General features: G+C 42.6%; 1 protein-coding gene across 1 annotated transcript; it reads left to right on the forward strand.

Moving 5' to 3' along the window:
- LOC136140865 (zinc finger protein 850-like) lies at positions 1-15,935 on the forward strand. Its single transcript, XM_065899014.1, has 5 exons — positions 1-18; positions 1,760-1,889; positions 7,778-7,782; positions 13,350-13,831; positions 13,916-15,935. Exons 1-5 carry the CDS (start codon positions 1-3, stop codon positions 15,933-15,935), a joined length of 2,655 nt encoding a protein of 884 aa, XP_065755086.1.
- Positions 15,936-20,395: the final 4,460 nt, after the last annotated feature.

A 20,395-nucleotide genomic window follows, 5' to 3' on the forward strand; every position in this document is an offset into this window, starting at 1 on the left:
ATGTGCAAATGTTTGGAGGTATGACTATGCTGGAGATAGGGTACAGTCAGTTTCCATTTTATTAGGACCAAAGAGCTGAGTGTCAAGAATCAGGTCTGTAATTGTCAAGAATTTGGACGTCTGTTATGGAGATAATGAGAGGTTTGGATAAGCGGAAGGGGTTGATTCTTTTTTTTTTTTTGTTTGTTTGTTTTTTTGTTTTTTTTTTGTTTTTTTTTTTTTTTTTTGGAAGGGGTTGATTCTTAACGCAGGTCTTAGTGAGTTCCATTGCCTGCAAAGAAGAGAACAGACTGTATGAGTAATATGAGGCAGGGAGCTGCCAAGGAGGCATTTACTATAATCCAGATGAGTGTTGGACCAGGGTGGTGGCCACAGAGGTGGGAAAGAAGTTGGACTCTCCATCCATGTTTTAAGGAGAGTCAAGTAGATTTTTAGATGTTGCGGGTGAGGGAGAGAAAGGGAAGAGTCAGGGATGACCCCAGTGTTTCCGGTTTTAGGAGCTAATGGGATGAAAGCTCCATCAACTGAGATGGGAAAGTTATGGTAGGTTAATTTTACTTGGGAATATCAGATGTTTTGTTTTGGCCTTGTCAAGAGTCTGAGATGTTTCAGAGAAAGCGAGTGGAGGCAGCAGTTGGGTGTCTGAAATCTGGGGAGGAAGGTGGCTCTTGTGTGGAACAGGGAGGAACTGTGGATCCCATTTATGTGGGGGAATGCAGGTCATCCTGGCAATGCTGTTCGCTGGTCTGAAAGAGGAGGGTGCATGATGAGTGGTTTCCCTGCTCCACACCTGATCAGGGTTGCTGAGCACACAAATGCAGGTGAAGGACAGAAGTGAACATGGTAACCATATGGAAGAGAATGGGTAACTGAATTGAAGAGAATGGTTTGACAGGCTACTAAAGCTTTTGTGAGATTAGTGGACATGAGATGGCTGTGGAGGCGTTGGAGTAGTTGAAACAAGATGATGAGGCTAGGGCTCCTGCTAATTCACTAATGTACAGGTTCACCAGAATTTTGTGGTGAGGTTTGGTGTGGTGTGGTGTGTTTGATCTTGATGGTGGATAGGTCTGGGGCAAATATGGTCATTTGTGAGAGTCACTGTGCCTGGAACGGACACTGTCAGGGCCAGGATTCCAAGGAAGGTTGAGGGAGAGAGGACAGTGATGGCCGCTGAGGGGACAGGGAGTGCAGCACAAAAGTGGAAGTGGGTCATGGGCATCTGTAATCACATGTGCTTCTGGGTGGTTAAAATTGAAGCAAGGATCAATAAAAGTATGAAGGAGGCCTTCAAAGCAGTTTTCCCCACGTGCATAGTTGTGGGAGTGCAACTGTGGGGACTGAAGATGTGAGAGAGGTACAGTCTACAGAATGATGGGCACACTAAGAGGAAGTGCTAGCTCATGGCACCAGGGCCCTGTTATTGGGGACTGAAGGTTGAAGCTTGAACCCAAGTTTGGTTGTGTCTGTGAGTCACAGCCTAGAGACCCCAGGGGAATTGATTGACAGGATGGATGGGACCCTACAGGCCAGGACCAGAGCTTGGATGACATCTCTGTGCTGTCCTGTCCAGTGGTGTTGAGGGCTGAACACAGTGAATGAAGAGACCCTGAGGGATAGGTGGGCATCAGTGGCACTTAGGCCTGAAATTCCTGTTCGGTGGAGAGCTCTGGAAGAGGATGAAGGTGGGATAGGTGTGTGATGAGATGGATTGTGGGATCTTAGAGAATGTTCATAGCTCATTCTTTCTCTCTCATAGACGTGCAGTGTGACCTTTGAGGACATTGCTGTGTACTTCTCCTGGGAGGAATGGAGGCTCCTTGATGAGACTCAGAGACGCCTGTACCTCGATGTGATGCTGGAGAACTTTGCACTTATATCCTCACTGGGTAAGACTCAAAGCCTTCCCAGTGTCCTGGACTAGGCTCTACCCCACCTCACCCCCCCTTTCCCAGGGGGTGCTCTGTTCTTATACATGTGAACTGTGGGCACTACTTGCTTCCCAAGCTTTCTGTGTAGTTGCTGTGGTAGCTAGGACTGGGCTGTTTGCACTGCCCTCTACCTTCTCCTGCAATATCAACCCCGATACCTGCTGTATTCAATGCTGTTAGGAAAAGGATTCCAAGCCAGTAGTATTGCAGTGAGCTTAATGGATTCTACCTTACTTCCTTCTCTCTGTCTGGGTCAGTGTGTCTAGATCCTTTTCACCTCTGTGTCCGAGATTTGATCCCTTCTTTTATTTACTTGTTTTTATTTTAATTTAATTTAATTATATATATTTTTTTCTTCTATTGGCTGAGCTTCATGGCTTGAGGGATCTTAGTTCCCCGACCAGAGATTGAACCAGGGCCACAGCAGTGAAAGCACCAAGTCCTGACTACTGGACCGCCAGGGAACTCCCTTGATCCCTTCATTTACCTAACATTTCTTTGTGCCTGCCTGTACCAGGCATGCAGGCATTATCATTGTCATTACTTACCTGAACGATGAGCTACTTTTCAGTGTCCTACTGCAAGGTTTGTAGTGTTTATTTATTTATTTTTTTAATATATGTTTATCCAAGGTTTTTTTTTTAATTATTTATTTATTTTGGCTGCACTGGGTCTTCAATGTGGCATGTGGGATATTTAGTTGCAGCATGCGGACTCTTAGTTGTGACATGCAGACTTCTTAGTTGCAGCATGCGGACTCTTAATTGTTGCCTGCATGTGGAATCTAGTTCCCCGAGGGATTGAACCTGGGCCCCTTGCATTGGGAGCGCAGAGTCTTACCCACTGGACCACCAGGGAAGTCCTTGTAGTGTTGGTTTTTTGTTTTGTTTAATAAATTTATTTATTTTTAGTTGCATTGGGTCGTTGTTGCTGTGCACATTCTTTCTCTAGTTGCAGCGAGTGGGGGCTATCTTCGTTGTGGTGTGCGGACTTCTCATTGAGGTGGCTTATTTTGTTGCAGAGCACAGGCTCTAGGCATGCAGGCTTCAGTAGTTGTGGCACGCGGGCTCAGTAGTTGTGGCTCATGGGCTCCAGAGTGCAGGCTCAGTAGTTGTGGCTCACGGGCTTAGTTGCTCTGCGGCATGTGAGATCTTCCTGGACCGGGACATGAACCTGTGTTCCCTGCATTGGCAGGCAGACTCTCAACCACTGCACCACCAGGGAAGCCCCTCATTTTGGTTTTGATTTGCATTTTCCTGATGATCAGTGAGATGATTAGTGAAGAGGAACATTTTTTTTTTTTTTTTTTGCGGTACGCGGGCCTCTCACTGTTGTGGCCTCTCCCGTTGCGGAGCACAGGCTCCAGACGCGTAGGCTCAGCAGCCATGGCTCACGGGCCCAGCCGCTCCACAGCATGTGGGATCCCCCCAGACTGGGGCACTGGTTATGGCCTATTTTTTTGTTGTTGGAAGATTTTTGCTTACTGGTTCAATTTCCTTACTTGTTATTGGTCTATTCAAATTTTCTGTTTCTTTATGATTCAGGTTTGGTAGGTTGTATGTTTTTAGTCTGTTTCTTTTACGTTATCTAATTTGTTGGTGTATAACAGTCCTTTGTTTCTCTTTTATTTCTCTGTTAACTTATTTGAGTCTTCCCTCTCAGAAGTCTAGAGAAAGGTTTGTCAGTTTTATTTATCTTTAAACAAAACCAGTTCTTAGTATTGTTAATCTTTTTTTATTGTTTTTATAGTTTCTATTTCATTTATTTCTGCTCTGATCTTTCTTTTTTTTCTTTTTCTTTTTTGGCTGTGCCATGTGGCAGGCAGGGATCTTAGTTCCCCAACTAGTGAACGAACCTGGACCCCCTGCCGTGGAAGCATGGAATCCTAACCACTGGACTGCCAGGGAATTCCCCTCTGCTCTGATCTTTATTTTTTCCTTTGTTCTGCTAACTTTGGTCTTAATTTGTTCTTTTTCTAGTTCCTGGAGATGTAAAGTTTGGTTGTTTATTTAATGCTGGCATTTTTTGCTCTTAATCCTGGCATTTATTGCTCTAAACTTAATTTTTTTCTTAATGCTGGCATTTATTGCTCTAAACTTTTCTCTTAAAACTGCTTTTGCACATTGTATATGTTTTGTTTCTATTTTTGTTTTTCTCAAGGTACGTTTGATTTTCCTGTTGATTTTTTCCTTTGACTGATTGACTGGCCAGGAGCATATTGTTTAATGTTCACATATCTGAATTTTTAAGCTTTCCTCCTGTTGCTGGTTTCTAGTGTTATCCATTGTGTTAGGAAAAATTACTTGATATGGTTTGAGTCTTCTGAAACTTGTTAAGACTTGTTTGACATAGCATATAATCTATCCTAGAGAATATTCTATATGCACTTGAGAAGAGTGTATATTCTGCTGTAATAGGATGGAATGTTCTGTATACATCTGTTACATTCATTTGGACTAAAGTGTTGTCCAATTCAAAGATACCCTTACTTTCTATCTGGATATCCACCTGTGTTTAAAGGGGGATATTTAAGTTCCCTATTAGCACATTATTGACTGGGAGATTTTTTCAGAAACTAATGCCTGTGGCCGGCAATTTGTTAGTTTGAGTAAATATCAACTTTTTTTGCACTTAATGTATTTATTTGAAACTTTGTACATGTCTTACTAAAGCATTCTAATACTTTGTTAGAGTGTGATAGGCAGTATAGCAGGAATATCTGTGCAGGGGAACAGAACATCTATTACAAATACACTGTTTCACTGTGCTTTCCCCTGGAAGAGCAGATTCTATACTTTCTGGAGGCTTTTTTTTTTTTTAAAGCCCTGTGGGTATTATTTCCTCTAGAATATGTTCTTTTATTTTACCTGGTAGTCAACAAGGTGGATCTTTGTGGGGAGGCTCTTTTATTTTTTTATTTTTAAAATATTTATTTATTATTTTACTTATTTTGTCTGCACCGGGTCTTAGTTGCTGCATGCGGGATCTTTTAGTTGTGGCACACGGGCTTCTTATTGTAGTACGGTGGACTTCTTAGTTGTGACATACAGACTCTTAGTTGTGGCATGAATGTGGGATCTAGTTCCCCAACCAGGGATCGAACCTGGGCCCCCTGCATTGGGAGTGTGGAGTCTAACCCACTGGACCACCAGGGAAATCTCTTGGGGGGCTCTTTTAGAAACGCCACAAGAAGGATCAGGTGTGGGACTACCACTGCATTCACCGGAATGATCAGTTACCCATTCTCTAGCTACTGCTGACAAAAATTGCTTATGGGACTTCCCTCGTGGCATGATGGTTAAGAATCTGCCTGCAAGGGCTTCCCTAGTGGCACAGTGGTTAATAGTCTGCCTGCCGATGCAGGGGACACGGGTTCATGCCCCGGTCTGGGAAGATCCCACATGCCGTGGAGCAGCTGGGCCCGTGAGCCATGGCCACTGAGCCTGCGCGTCCGGAGCCTGTGCTCCGCAACCAGAGAGGCCACAACAGTGAGAGGCCCGCGTACAGCAAAAAAAAAAAAAAAAAAAAAAAAGAATCTGCCTGCAAATGCAGGGGACATGTGTTCAATCCCTGGTCCAGGAAGATCCCACGTGCAGTGGAGCAACTAAGCCCATGAGCCACAACTACCGAGCCCGCATGCCTAGAGCCCGTGCTCCACAAGAGAAGCCACCTCAGTGAGAAGGCCACACACCACAACAAAGAGTAGCCCCTGCTTGCCACAACTAGAGAAAGCATGCACGTAGCAACGAAGACCCAACGCAGCCAGAAATAAATAAATAGATGAATAAATTTATTTAAAAAATTGCTTGTAAGTCATTTTATTCTGTGCATTAAGGCTGCAATAAATTTTAAATACATTGAATAAACCACAGTTACTCAAGTAGAAACCCACTTTCTTATATCATTTTCGAGTTTTCCAGAGGATATTGAAGTTTGCCAGATATTGATCAGAATGATCAACTCCTTTCATATATTTATTATACTCTAACATACTATTGGGCTTAGTTATCTGATGGCCAGTCTTTCTGTATTCCTTTACTGTAGATGCTGTGGAGGTGTAATGAATAGTTGTCACCATGCAGACTAGCCTCTTGTCTTTCCATATAAGAAGAATCACTTCTCCCTTCTGTAAGAATGTCATTTCTACCCTCTGTAGATTTTTAGATTTCTCCTTTAATTGGTTTGGTAGACGATGATTCTCTCTTATAGTCCTACAAACTCTGGTTTTATTTTTCAACAACATTACAGATGTGGACAGACTGTTGTAATAATTGTCTTGGTAAATATGGTGCCATGAACCAAGGTTGTAGGACCAACAATATTGTTTCTTGCAGTTTCTTTCCTTCACCCATGTAAATATCACGGTTGCATGTATATCCAGTTTCACTTCCGTTAAGCATCCTGACCAAAATTCCATATTTTGTAAATTTTCCAGGATTATAGGTTTTGAATCTTGAGTTGTCCTCTCCACTTTATCATTGCCTCATCAAGTGATAGCTCTTGTTTGGGTGTGTAGATCGATTGAGATTTTGGTAGAAAATAAGCCAAAAGAGGTTTAATTTTTGAAATTCTGTCTGTAGGAAGTGGAGTTTCTGAGTTATCATTAAAGTGAAGAAATGTCATTATTTGTTTGAACCTTCTTCTCGTCCTAATCCTTGATAAGTGTTTCAAGTAATGGATCAGTCGACCAATATTCTTTCCACTGTGACTTTCTTATTTGTCTCATCAAAATTATTAACCCAAGGGCTTCCCTGGTGGCGCAGTGGTTGAGAGTCCGCCTGCCGATGCAGGGGACATGGGTTCGTGCCCTGGTCTGGGAAGATCCCACATGCCGCGGAGCGGCTGGGCCCGTGAGCCATGGCCGCTGAGCCTGCGCGTCCGGAGCCTGTGCTCCGTCCGCAATGAGAGAGGCCACAACAGTGAGTGGCCCATGTACCGAAAAAAAAAAAAAAAAAAAAAAATTATTAACCCAAGAGGCTTCTTCATGTCACTGTTGGTTACATTAGTCCCTTTTAAAGCCTTATCATACTTTTTATATGATTTTTCATTCTGTTGGTGATATAAGTTTGTTTGAGAAGTGACCAACTCGAAAAAGTCGTTACCAAAAATTAATTCTGTTATTTCACTAACACTTGGCGGGTTATTACATTCAATAGTTACACCTGACACACCTGTAAAGTCTTCTAATTTTTGTGAAATGTCTTCAGTCCACTCTTACATAGAAGCAAAGGAGTGTTCTTGAGTTTCATTTTCACTTTCCACAGTAGAGTCATTCACTATGGGTTTTTGTCTTTTTGTTGGTCTAATATTCACATCATCTGAATCAGAATTATATTCTGAAGAACTGTCGTCTTCTGAGACACTAGTATATATGTCGCTCAGAGAAAGTATCTGCATAAAATTCACCAAAAAATTCTTCATCACTGAATTTTGCGATGCATCATTTTTGAAAATTTTACGGTAATAAACTTGCGTTTAATGTACACGAGGTTGGAACAAAAACCTAATGGAGGAAAATGTGAAAGATAGTGATAATCATAAGTTGTATAATGAACCCTTGATCAATTTTAAGTTCTAACAACTTCGCACGGTGATGTTAATTGTGTCATTCTCTAAAAACGTATTGGTACGTCTCCGGTCAATAACGTTTGAGTAACAAAAGATGTATTAATGCATCTCTAGTCAGAAATGTGTTAATATTCTTTTGCTGGGACTTTCCTGGCAGTCCAGTGGTTAAGACTCTATGTTTCTACTGCAGGGGGCACAGGTTTGATGCCTGGTTGGGGAACTAGGATCCTGCATGCCGTGCGGCGTGGCCAAAAAAATTTAAAAATTCCTGCCTTCAGATCTGGTCATATTTGCTTAATTCTTAATATATGGTACGTATATATATAGTCAAATTGTTACATCCTCCTGGTGAATCAATTTCTTTATCATTACATAATGAACATTGTCTCTTGTGATAGTTTTTTTTTTTAAGAGTGATCTTTTTTTGTTTTTTTAAAAATTATTTATTTTTGGCTGCATTGGGTCTTGTTGCTGCACGTGGGCTTTCTCTAGTTGCGGTGAGCAGGGTCTACTCTTCATTGTGTTGTTTGGGCTTCTCATTTCAGTGGCTTCTCTTGTTGCAGAGCATGGGCTCTAGGCATGTGGGCTTCAGTAATTGTGGCATGCAGGCTCAGTAGTTATGGCTCACCATAGAGTGCAGGCTCAGTAGTTGTAGTGCACAGGCTTAGTTGCTCCACAGCATGTGGGATTTTCCCAGACCAGGGCTTGAACCCATGTCCCCTGCATTGGCAGGCAGATTCTTAACCACTGCACCACCAGGGAAGTCCCTCTTGTGATAGTTTTTGATTTAAAGTCTATTTGTCTCACTTAAGTATAGCTTACTCTGTTCTCTTCTGAGTTCCATTTGCATGGAATATCTCTTTCAATTCCTTCATCTTCAGCCTGTGTGTGCCCTTAAGGCTGAAGTTACTGTATTGTGGGCAGCATATAGTTGAGGTCTTTTTTTTTTCTGTTCAGTCACTGTATGTCATTTAATTGGAGAATATTTTTAGGACCTACTGTTGCCATCTTATTATTGTATGGCTGTTTTGTAGTTTCTTTCTTCTTCTCTTGCTGTCTTCCTTTGTGACTTGATGATTTTCTGTGGTAATACACTTTTTTTTTTTTTCAAGTACCAACTCCTTTTTTTTTTTAAATTTATTTTTGGCTACATTGGGTCTTTGTTGCTGGGCGTGGGCTTTTCTCTAGTTGTGGCGAACGGGGGCTACTCTTTGTTGATGGTGTGCGGGCTTCTCACTGCGGTGGTTTCTCTTGTTGCAGAGCTCAGGCTCTAGGCACGCGGGCTTCAGTAGTTGTGGCATGTGGGTTCAGTAGTTATGGCTTGTGGGCTCTAGAGCGCAGGGTCAGCAGTTGTGGCACACGGGCTTAGTTGCTCTGCGGCATGTGGGATCTTCCCAGACCGGGGCTCAAACCCGTGTTCCCTGCATTGGCAGGCGGATTCTTAACCACTGCACCACCAGGGAAGTCCCTGTGGTAATATACTTTTATTCCTTTCTCATTGTCTTGTGTGTCTACTGTAGGGTTTTGCTTTGGGGTTACCATAAGGCTTACATAAAACATAGCATTCTATTTTATGCTGATAACAATGTAACTTCAATCTCATACAAAAATCTACTCTTATACTTCCCCCACACATGCATTTTATGTTTTTGATGTCACAATTTACATGTTTTTATACTGTGTATTGGGTAACCATCAACAAGTTATTGTGGGTATAGTTGTTTTTAATACTCTTGTTTTTTATCCTTTTTAGTTGAGTGATTAACAGTTTTACAGTATTAGAGTATTCTGAATTTGACCATATACTTACCTTTACCTGTGTGTTTTATATTTTCATATGATTTCATGTTAGTAGTTAGCATACTCTTTTTTCTTTTTTTTTTTTTTGGCTGTGCTGGGTCTTAGTTGCAACATGCAGGATCTTCTATCTTTGTTGCACTATGCGGAATCTAGTTTCCTGCCCAGGGATCGAGCCCGGGCCCCCTGCATTGGGAGCACGGAGTCTTAGCCACTGGACCACCAGGGAAGTCCCTAGTTAGCATACTTTTTTTTTTTTTTTTTTTTTTTTAGCATACTTTTATTTCAGCTAGAAGAATTCTTTAGTCTTTCGCATTTCTGGTGAGGTACGTCAAGTGGTGATGAACTTACTCAGTTTCTGTTTGTCTGAGAAAGTCTTTCTTCCTTATTACTGAAGAATAGTATTGCTGGTTAAGTATTCTTGGTTTGCAATTTTTTCCCCCACCCCAGTATTTAGAACATATCATCTCACTCTCATGGTATGCAGTGTTTCAGCTAAGAAAACCACTTTATGGGGTTTCCCTTGTATGAGGGGTTTCTTTTTTCTTGCAGCTTTTAAAATTATCATTACTTTTTGAGTTTTATATTAATGTGTCTTGGTGAAGTCGTCTGTGGATTGAATCTGTTTGGGGACTTCTGAGCATCATGTACCTGAATGTCCACTTTTCCCAGATTTGGAAAGTTTTCGTCCATTATTTCTTTAAATAAATTTTCTGCCCCTTCCCCTCTCTCTACTCCTTCTAGGGCTCACATTATGCAAATATTGTTTTGTTTCACAATGTCCCATAATTCATGTAGACTTTTTTTTTATTCTTTTTAGTTGTTTTGTCTTTTTTCTCCTTTGGATAATTTCAAAGACCTACCTTCAGTTTCATATTCATTGTTTTGATTGATCAAGTTAGCTATTGATGCGCTACCATGTTTTTCGTTTTGTTCATCATACTCTTCACCATAATTTCTGTTTGGTTCTTTTTCATATTTTCTCTCTGTTTGAAACCTTATTTTGTTGGCATATTGTTTTCCTTATTTTGTTGGATTGTCTGTGTTTTCTAGTAGCTCATTGAGCTTCATTAAAACAATTATTGTGAGAGACTTCCCTGGTGGTCCAGTGGTTAAGACTCTGTGCTTCCACTGCTGGGGGCATGGGTTCAATCCCTGGTCAGGGAACTAAGATCCCGCATGTTTCATGACATGGCCAAAAAAAAAAAAACAATTATTGTGAATTTCTTGTCTGACAGTTTATAGATCTCCCTTTCTTTGGGGCAACTGATAACTTATGTTCCTTTGGGGGGTGTCATGTTTCCTTGATTATTTTGTATGTGTTTCATGTAGTCTTGCTTTGATGTTAATACGTTTAATGGAGCAGTCATTTCTTTCAGACTTTACGTAAGGTTTTGGTGGGGAAGATCTTCACCTTTTTGTGGGTGTTAGTATGCCAGCTTGATGGGTAGTTGCTGTTCCGACTACAACAAGGCCCAGGGGCTTAGAGTCTGTCCAGCTCTGTCAACTGAGATCAGTGTCAGCAAAGACTGCAGGGGTCCTCAATAGCTAAAGTTGTGGGTATCCACAGTAGTAGAGAAGACTGCTGGGGATCGCCTGATCTCTTTCTCCCAAGGGAAATGTTTTGACTGAGGGGCTCCCTCTTGATGGTAAGTCTGGCTCTTGGTTGGGGGGTGGTGCTTCATGGTGGTGATGGCATTGGTGTCTGATGTGTGGGCACTGTGGAGCAGATATAGATCTGGATTCTAGGGTGTGATAAATGCAGAGCAGTAGCAGTTCTAGGGTCCCAGACACTGAACAGCCTGCAGCAGTGTTGACTTTGCTTTGTGAAATACAGTTGCACACTGAGCAGTGATGGAGTCTTGACTGGAGTATGGGTGCACACAGAAGTGTCTGGGGTCTGAGGAACTAACTCACTTATAGTGGCCATGAATCTCGTGCCTGAGACGGGCATTCAGGTGACAGCTCTGGAGTCAGGTTATGGAATATGGGCATCCATTGCACAGTTGGGGCTCTGGGGTTTAGGGTGTGTGCAGGATTTATGGGGGTAGCAGCCATGGTTTTGAAATAGAGCAATAGCTACTTCTGGGGGAACAGGTGTGATTCAGTGTATTATTCTCTTGCAGGTCCCCCATGATCATGGCTATTAGTTACCTTATTGAAAGAGCTGCCAGTACCCTCTGCAGAGCAGGGAGCTGGTGTCCACACCTATAAACACTTGCCCTTCTCTGCCGTGCAGACAGTGGGATCTGCAGCTATATCGGGGCCTGTTGAGGTTCTCCGAAGCAAAGGCTACTGGGGTCCTTTGCAGAGCAGGGCATTGGGGAATGTGATGGCAGCCACCATATGGCTGATACACATAGTTCCCACCATTCATCTTATTTCCTATCCATCTCCACGTGTCTGTTAAGCTGATGTCCCTAGCGATCCTTTTTTTAAAAAAAAATGTATTTATTTTTGGTTGTGTTGGGTCTTTGTTGCTGCACGTGGGCTTTCTTTACTTGTGTCGAGCAGCGCTACTCTTCATTGCAGTGTGTGGGCGTCTCATTGGTGGCTTCTCTTGTGGAGCATGGGCTCTAGGTGCGTGGGCTTCAGTAGTTGTGGCACTTGGGCTCAGTAGTTGTGGCTCACAGGCTCTAGAGCTCAGGCTTAGTAGTTATGGTGCACAGGCTTAGTTGCTCCATGGCATGTGGGACCTTCCTGGACCAGGGCTTGAACCCATGTCCGTGCATTGGCAAGCAGATTCTTAACCACTACACCACCAGGGAAGCCCCCTAGTGATCATTTTTGTGTGGTTATTCTACTTTTCAATTTCCATTGTGTTGCTGCAGTGTCTTAATTGGATTTCTGAGTCCTCCAAGGGTCAATTTTGTTTGCAGTTAGATGTCTGTTTTTTGTTGGTGGTAAAGGCTGGTGTCCTCTGCTGTTACGCTGATATCACTTCTAGATCGGTTTTCTGGGTCTGTTATGTGCTGAGTTGCTCTGTGACAGTAGAAGTCATTCATCTGTCCTGTTTTTACCTTAGGATTTGTATCCTGCATGTACCATGTAGTTGCTTAACTAGGGCTTACAGATGTGCCAGGATGGATATGACTCCAGTCATGGCGTGGTGGGCTCAGAGGGGGCCTGGTCCTGGTGAATGGCAGCTGAGTAGAGTATGACATCAGGCTGTTTTCAGATCATACCAGGAATCTATCTTTGTTCAACCAGGGTTTAGGTGCCATTTGCAGTGGCTATACCTTACTTCTATATTTCCTTTTCCACTGTTAACACTTGCCTGACTTGTCAGTTCTACTACTTGTAATTCCTATGGTGACTTCCAGCCCAGGGATAATTTCTACCTCTCTGGACTCCACATCTCTCCCATTTTTCTCACCACTCTTTCTGTAGTACTCACCAACATTGGTTGTGCTGTGATATGTTCACATTTCCCTAAATTGACTTTGAATAGCAGCAAATATGTGGCTGTGGGATTTTAATGGGCTTAGATGCATGTTTCTACTGTCTCACATCAGCAGCAGAAAAATCCTGCAAGAAGCCATTGGGAAAGAAATGAGTTGTAGACCCTGCCTCTCTTCCTTGTGTCACAGCCTGTCTTTTGTTTCCTTCCCCTGGTGAGGTCTCCACTATTCTGTGATTTTGAGGCTCAGTAACGCAAAACAGTCGGCTGTTCTTTCAACTTAATTCCAACTTCTGTATCTTGAAAAGCATCTCATAGACTAATACCTAGATGAGACAGATGGACATCTGTGATGAACTTGACCCTTCCCTATAGTTGACATGTACTTGACCAGCATTTCTTTCTGTTCAGGTTGCTGCTGTGGAGCAGAGGATGCAGAGGCACCTTTTGAACAGATCACTTCTCTAGGAGTGTCACAGGTTAGGATTCCCAAGGCAGCTTTGTCTTTCCAGAAGACACACCCCTGTGAGATGTGTGGTCCAGTCTTGAGAAACGTTTTCCACTTGGCTGAGTGCTGGGAAACACAACACAGCCAGAAACTTTTGAGGTGTGGAGCATGTGCAAAACGATTTTATTTTAGTGCAAACTTTCAGCAGCACCAGGAGCAGTACATGGAAAAGAAAACCCTCAGAAGCAGTGTGGATGAGGCCTGGTTTGTGAAGAGCTGCAGATTCCATGTGTCACAGAAGCCAGTGTGTTGTGGGGAGTTTGAAAAGGACTTCCCAACCATCGTGGGACATCTACAGCAACAGGACACTCATACTGTGGAGAAGCCAAACACAATCAGCCAGTGCGGGTCAACTTCACAAGGCAGGAAAAGCCGTCACACCTGGGTAGAATGCAAGAAAGCCCTCAGCCCCAAACACACACTTGTTCAGGACCATGGTGTCCACAGTGGAAGACAGTGTTTTGTGTGCAGTGAATGTGGGAAAGCATTCAAGTACAAATCCTCATTTGTTCTGCACCAGAGAATCCACACTGTAAAAAAGCTTCATGTATGTGGTGAATGTGGAAAATCTTTTAGGCAAAGCTCAACCCTCTGTCAACATCGAAGAATTCATACTGGGGCAAGGCAGTACAAGTGCAGCAAATGTGGGAAATCCTTAAGCCACAAATCTGTCCTCATTTATCCCCATTCATGGCACAGTGGAGAAAACAGTTATGTGTGCAGTGAATGTTCAAAATCTTTTAGCCATAGCTCAGTGTTCTTTCCACATAGGAGATTTCAAATTGGAGAAAGGCCTTATAAGTGTACTGACTGTGTGAAATCTTTTACTTCTATGTCTGCACTCAGTTATCATCAGAGATCTCACACAGGAGAACGACCTTATGTGTGCAGTGATTGTGGGAAATCTTTTATCTCTAGTTCTGACCTCCGTTACCATCAGAGAGTTCATTCTGGAGAAAGGCCTCATGAGTGCAGTGAATGTGGGAAATCTTTTATCACTCGTACTGCTCTCCGTTATCATCACAGAGTTCACACTGGAGAAAGACCTTATGAGTGTAGTGAATGTGGGAAGTCCTTTACCCGAAAAAACAACCTAATTATACACCTGAGAGTGCACTCAGGAGAAAGGCCTTATGAGTGTAGTGAATGTGGGAAATCTTTTACCTTTAGCTCCAGCCTTCGTTATCATCACAGAGTACACACTGGAGAAAGACCTTATGAGTGCAGTGAATGTGGGAAATCTTTTAACAATAGGTGGACACTCATTCGACACCGGAGAATTCACACAGGAGAAAAGCCTTATGTGTGCAATAAATGTGGGAAATCTTTTTCTTGTAGCTCCACTCTCCAGTATCATGAACGAGGTCACCTTGGGGAAAGGCCTTATGGGTGTGATGAATGTGGAAAGTCTTTTACCACTAGCTCTGCCCTCCGTTATCATCAGAGAATTCACACAGGAGAAAGGCCTTATGAGTGCAGTGAATGTGGGAAATCTTTTATCTCTAGGTCTGACCTCCAATATCATCAGAGAGTTCATTCTGGAGAAAGGCCTTATGAGTGTAGTGAATGTGGGAAATCCTTTATCCGAAGGAATAACCTCCTTTTACACCAGAGAGTTCACACAGGAGAACGGCCTTACAACTGTAGTGAATGTGGGAAATCTTTTAACAATAGGTGGACACTCATTCAACACCAGAGAGTTCACACAGGAGAAAAGCCTTATGTGTGCAGTGAATGTGGGAAATCCTTTACCTCCAGCTCCACCCTCTGTTATCATCAGAGAGTTCATGCAGGAAAAAGGCCTTATGAATGCAGTGAATGTGGGAAATCTTTTACCTCTAGTTCTACCCTCCGTTATCATCAGAGAGTTCACACAGGAGAAAGGCCTTATGAATGCAGTGAATGTGGGAAATCTTTTACTTTTAGTGCCAGTCTCCGTTATCATCACAGAGTACATAGTGGAGAAAGGCCTTATGAGTGCAGTGAATGTGGCAAATCCTTTAAGGATAGATCACAATTCAATAAACACCGGAGAGCTCACACTGGAGAAAGACCTTATGAGTGTGGTGAATGTGGGAAATCTTTTAGCCAAAAATCTTCCCTCTCAACACACCGGAAAATTCATAATAGAGAACGGTCTTACGAGTGTAGTGCATGTGGGAAGTCTTTTACCTCTATCTCTGGCCTTGGTTATCATCAGAGAGTTCACAGGGGAGAAAAGCCTTATCAGTGTAGTCAGTGTGGGAAATCTTTTACCAATAGCTCCATACTGATTCGACACCAGAGAGTTCACACAGGAGAAAGACCTTATGTGTGCAGTGAGTGTGGGAAATCTTTTACTAGTAGTGCCACCCTCTCTTATCATCAGAGAGTTCATGCAGGCAAAAGGCCTTATGAGTGCAGCAAATGTGGGAAATCTTTTACCTCTAGTTCCACCCTTCGTTATCATCAGAGAGTTCACGCAGGAGATAGGCCTTATGAGTGCAGTGAGTGTGGGAAATGCTTTATCTCTAGCTCTAAACTCCGCTACCATCAGAGAGTTCACACGGGAGAAAGGCCTTATGTGTGCAGTGAGTGTGGGAAATCCTTTAGGGATAGTTCCCAATTTAGTCAACACCAGAGAGGTCACACTGGAGAAAGGCCATATGAGTGTAGAGAATGTGGGAAATTTTTTATGCGAAAATCTACCCTTTCTCAACATCAGAGAGTTCACACTAGAGAAAGGCCGTAGATGTACTGGGGATGTGCAGTTTTCTTGTTCATTGTAAGGATTCCAGAGGAAACTGAGGAGCCATATGTCTGAATTAACTCTCAGACATTTGAGCATGCACAGTGGGGATATTTCCCCATAAGTTTCAGTTATGTGGGAAGCGTGTGACTATGTTGCACTCTCTAACCTGTCCAGGGCTCTTCCCAGATTTATGTCACTTCCATGACATGAAATGGTCAAGGCCATTTCACCTCCACCACCTGGTAGGTTCACACAGTGTGCATCAGTCACCAACCCAGTGTGTTCAGGGAAGCTGACCTCTGTCCTGCAATGTATTGGCCAAGTTAGGAGTCACCTGAACATTTATGGCATCAGCTTTCACTCCTCCCTGACTTATTTTGGACATGGACCTGGTCAGTATTGGCCCAGAAGATACCAAAAGTTCAGCTGGCAGCTAGCAGAGAATGACAACCCAGGGATGTGTTGGTCTCACATGATAATAGTAAGTTTTTCCAGCTTCCAAATCATGAACTGGGTAACTGCCTGCTGCAGATTGCTTTGGCTTGTACAATAATCAAGGCCTTACAAGCTCTTTACACCCTCTTTAATCTTGGAAGTTCTGTTTACTCTGCAGGTAGTTTATACACAGGTTTGTACTGTGTAAGCATAAAGGGGAGAACAACTTTTAGGGGGGTCTCAAAATTTCTGTGTCTGAGGAGGGACGGTATGATGGCAGACAGTAGCTTGCCAGTTTTGACCAAATTTGCATTGCTGCCCACTGCCTCCTGGGAAAGACTGCAGGGATTTCTGGTTTTCATATGAAGCCCGGAGGCTTTGTGTTTTAGGAGTCTCCAAGATGTCCCTGAGAAGTGGCAGCTGTGAGAATCTCAAGAGCTTTGAAAGCAGAATGAATTTTTTTTTTTTTTTTTTTTTGGTACGTGGGCCTCTCACAGTTGTGGCCTCTCCTATTGTGGAGCACAGGCTCCGGACGTGCAGGCTCAGCGGCCATGGCTCACAGGCCTAGCCACTCTGCGGTATGTGGGATCTTCCCAGACCGGGGCATGAACCCGCATCCCCTGCATCGGCAGGTGGACTCTCAACCACAGCGCCACCAGGGAAGCCCCAGAATGAATTTTTTCCCTTCCTCAAAGGAGAGGTCACAGGGCATTTCAGCACTGTTGAGGGATTATCTTCCCCAGGTCTACAGAGAGCCATATTCCCTGAGGGCCACAATTTATTGGCCTAGTGTCACTGGTTCTAAGACCATTGGGTCCAGGGGAAACCATAATTGGTACAGAAACTGGTTTACCAGGGAGGGGAAGAGGCTGCAGCCTACTAGTGTGTCAATGTAAAAATGACTGTGGAGAATCAGTTTGTACACAAATCTCAGTACTTCCAGGTATGTTTGTCTTGTATAGCTGAAGTCATCAGAGAAAATAAAAATAATTGAAAGGTCTTGTGGATTCCTTTAGCCTCTGTAATATTCACCTCAAGGCCATTACTGCACGGGCAGGAAGAAAGAGAAAAAAGGGGATCTAGTCCACAGATGTGGCTCTTGTGACCCAGACAGCACTACTGTTTGACTTCGGGTAGAAATGTTCTTTATTGCTCACCATATTTGCTGCCACTGAGGCAAGACTGACTGCCGCCCCAACCCTCTGGGGCATAAGGATAGAAATGATGGAGTCAGTATAAGGTTGCCAAACCTATTTTCTGAAAGGACTGGGACATAGAGATCTTTAAATCTTGAGCTATGTTTTAAAGTTTTACTAAGGTATAATTTACATGTGCCAATACGAATATATTTAAAGTGTACAATTTGATAAGTTTTGACATAGGTGTGAACTTCTGAGACCATCATCATAGTCCTAATAGTGACCATATCTGTCATGGTATATTTACCTCATTCCTATTATAATCTCCTTGCCTTTCTCACCTCTCCAAGTAACCATTGATTTACTTTCCTTACAGTAAATACCTTGCATTTTCTTGAATTTATATTATTGGAATCATTTGTTGTTTACCATATTTTTTGTTTTCCTTTATGTATCATAATTACTTTGAGATTCATCAGTGGTATATAGTGCTTTTGGTTTTTGTTTTGTTTTTGGCTGAGTAATACTTTTCGATATGCGATGGTTAGTTTATCCATTCTCTTTATGGGCATTTGGTTTGTTTCTAGATTTTGACTTCTGAAAATAAAGCTGGTATAAAAATTGTGTTCTTTATATGAATATATGAAGAATATATATGTTTCTTTTATCTTTTGTCAGTAACTTAGAATATAATGTGTGAGTCATAACTGTTTTTTTTTTTTGGCTGCACTGGGTTTTCGTTGTGGCAAGTGGGCTCTTCATTGCGGCCTGTGAGGTTAGTAGCCCTGCGGCATGTGGGATTTCAGTTCCCCAATCAGGGATCAATTCCCTGTTCCCTACATTGGAAGGCAGATTCTTAACCACTGGACCACCAAGGAAGTCCCACAACTGTTTTACTTTTGAAGAAACTAACATGTTGTGATCTAAAATGATTGTACCTTTTGCATCTTACCAGCAATGTATGAGAATTCCATTTCTTCCATATTCTACTGAATACTTGGTTTATCATTCGTGTTAGTTTTAGCCTTTTAACTGAGTTTTTAGAGTTACATCACTTTTGAGTTTCCGTAAGGATTCATGATGATTCGTTTGCTGTGTATCTTTGTTAAAATATTTGCTCATATCTTTTTCTTTATTGACCTTTGGCTATCTTCCTTTAACAAATAGGACAATGAAACAACAAAGATGTATGTTGGAATTTCACTCATTTTAAAATACTTTTAATATTTTTAAAAAGTGATTTTGCTTTATGGAGTAACTTTACTTGCAGAATTTTCTCACTTGAAAAAATCTGCAGTATTCATAATGCAGTGGATACTTAGACATACCATTTTAAATTTAATCTGCATTTTTAACATATTCTCTATATTCTTAACTTCAGTCACTGAAGAATACAATAAAGCCTTGCTTTATAGTGCTTACACATTTTCCTGGTTTATATCACCATGGAAGTTGGTGGGTTGGAGCAGATGGGGACAAGATTTACTTTTCTATCTATCTTTCTATCTATCTATCTATCTACCTACCTACCTATTGCTGTGTTGGGTCTTTGTTGCTGCTCACGGGCTTTCTCTAGTTGCAAGAGTGGGGACTACTCTTCATTGTGGTGCACGGGCTTCTCATTGTGGTGGTTTCTCTTTGTTGTGGAGCACAGGCTCTAGGCTCATGGGATTCAGTAGTTGTGGCTCGCAGGCTCAGTAGTTGTGGCTTGTGGGCTCTAGAGTGCAGGCTCAGTGGTTGCGGCACACAGGCCTTGTTGCTCCGTGGCATGTGGGATCTTCCCAGACCAGGGCTTGAAACTGTGTCCCCTGCATTGGCAGGTGGGTTCTTAATCACTGCACCACCAGGGAAGTTCCAGGGACAAGATTTCATCAGGATGGACTGGTCTTTCCTTTGAGTCCCAAGGCCTGGCTGGGGGGCGGGGGATGAAGAGATCAGTGGTCAGACTCCACAAGTCCTCATCCAGGCTGCTGGGTTTAATTCTGTATCCCTGACCAGTGCAAGAACCCACAGGCAGACACTCCTCCCCAGGTCTGTTTCCTCCTATGTAAGGTGGGGATTAGGAGCTGACCTGCCTCTGGTCCACTGAAAGATGTGAAGAGGGGAGCTGTCCATTCCTATGCAGGCTCCCTTTGCAGGTGACATTCTGGTGCCAGCCACCTTTAGCTCCCCCTGATGTCCTCAGATTCCTCTAGCCCCAGACCCCTCTATCCCCAGGGACATGTCAGAAATAAATGAGGCATCTCACAACCCACGATCTGGGTCAGCCCCCACGGACTTAACATGCATCGAGGAGGGGTCTGCTGGGTACTGAGGTCTCCGTGTGGATACCCCAGTGGGAAATAATCTGGGCAACTTGCTAAAGCTCTTTGAGCCTCAGTTTGCTGACTTGGACATAAAGGTGTTAACTTTGGCCCCTGAGAGGATCAATGAATGTAACAAAACACTGAGCACTTAACACCTGAATTCCAGGGTTTGTATTTTGAGCTTTTATGTGGCGTATTTATTTAAAATTTTAATAGAAAATATTTTCATAAGTTTCCTTTTCACAATTCTCTTATTGTACTTAACTCTAATTTATTGGTATTTTTATTGTATTAGTAGCATTCTCATTTTGTTCCATTTTATAGAGTGCCATGTAAGTTAATATAAATGCCATGTAAATATACTGTGAAATTTTACTCAATCCATATGTGTATCATTGTTATAGCGTATTTCTTCTGAATCCGTTTACTCTGTGAGATTGAGAGCACACTCATCAATTGATGGATTATCACAGAAATAGTTTGATTCTTTTGCAGGTGTACTGAGAGATCTCTTACTTCTGTTTGCCCTAACTGATAAATTAATTCTCTTCAGATCCTCTTTAAACATATTTAATTTATT

Source organism: Phocoena phocoena, chromosome 20, assembly GCF_963924675.1.
Source record: "Phocoena phocoena chromosome 20, mPhoPho1.1, whole genome shotgun sequence".
NCBI classification, from domain to species: Eukaryota; Metazoa; Chordata; class Mammalia; order Artiodactyla; family Phocoenidae; genus Phocoena; species Phocoena phocoena.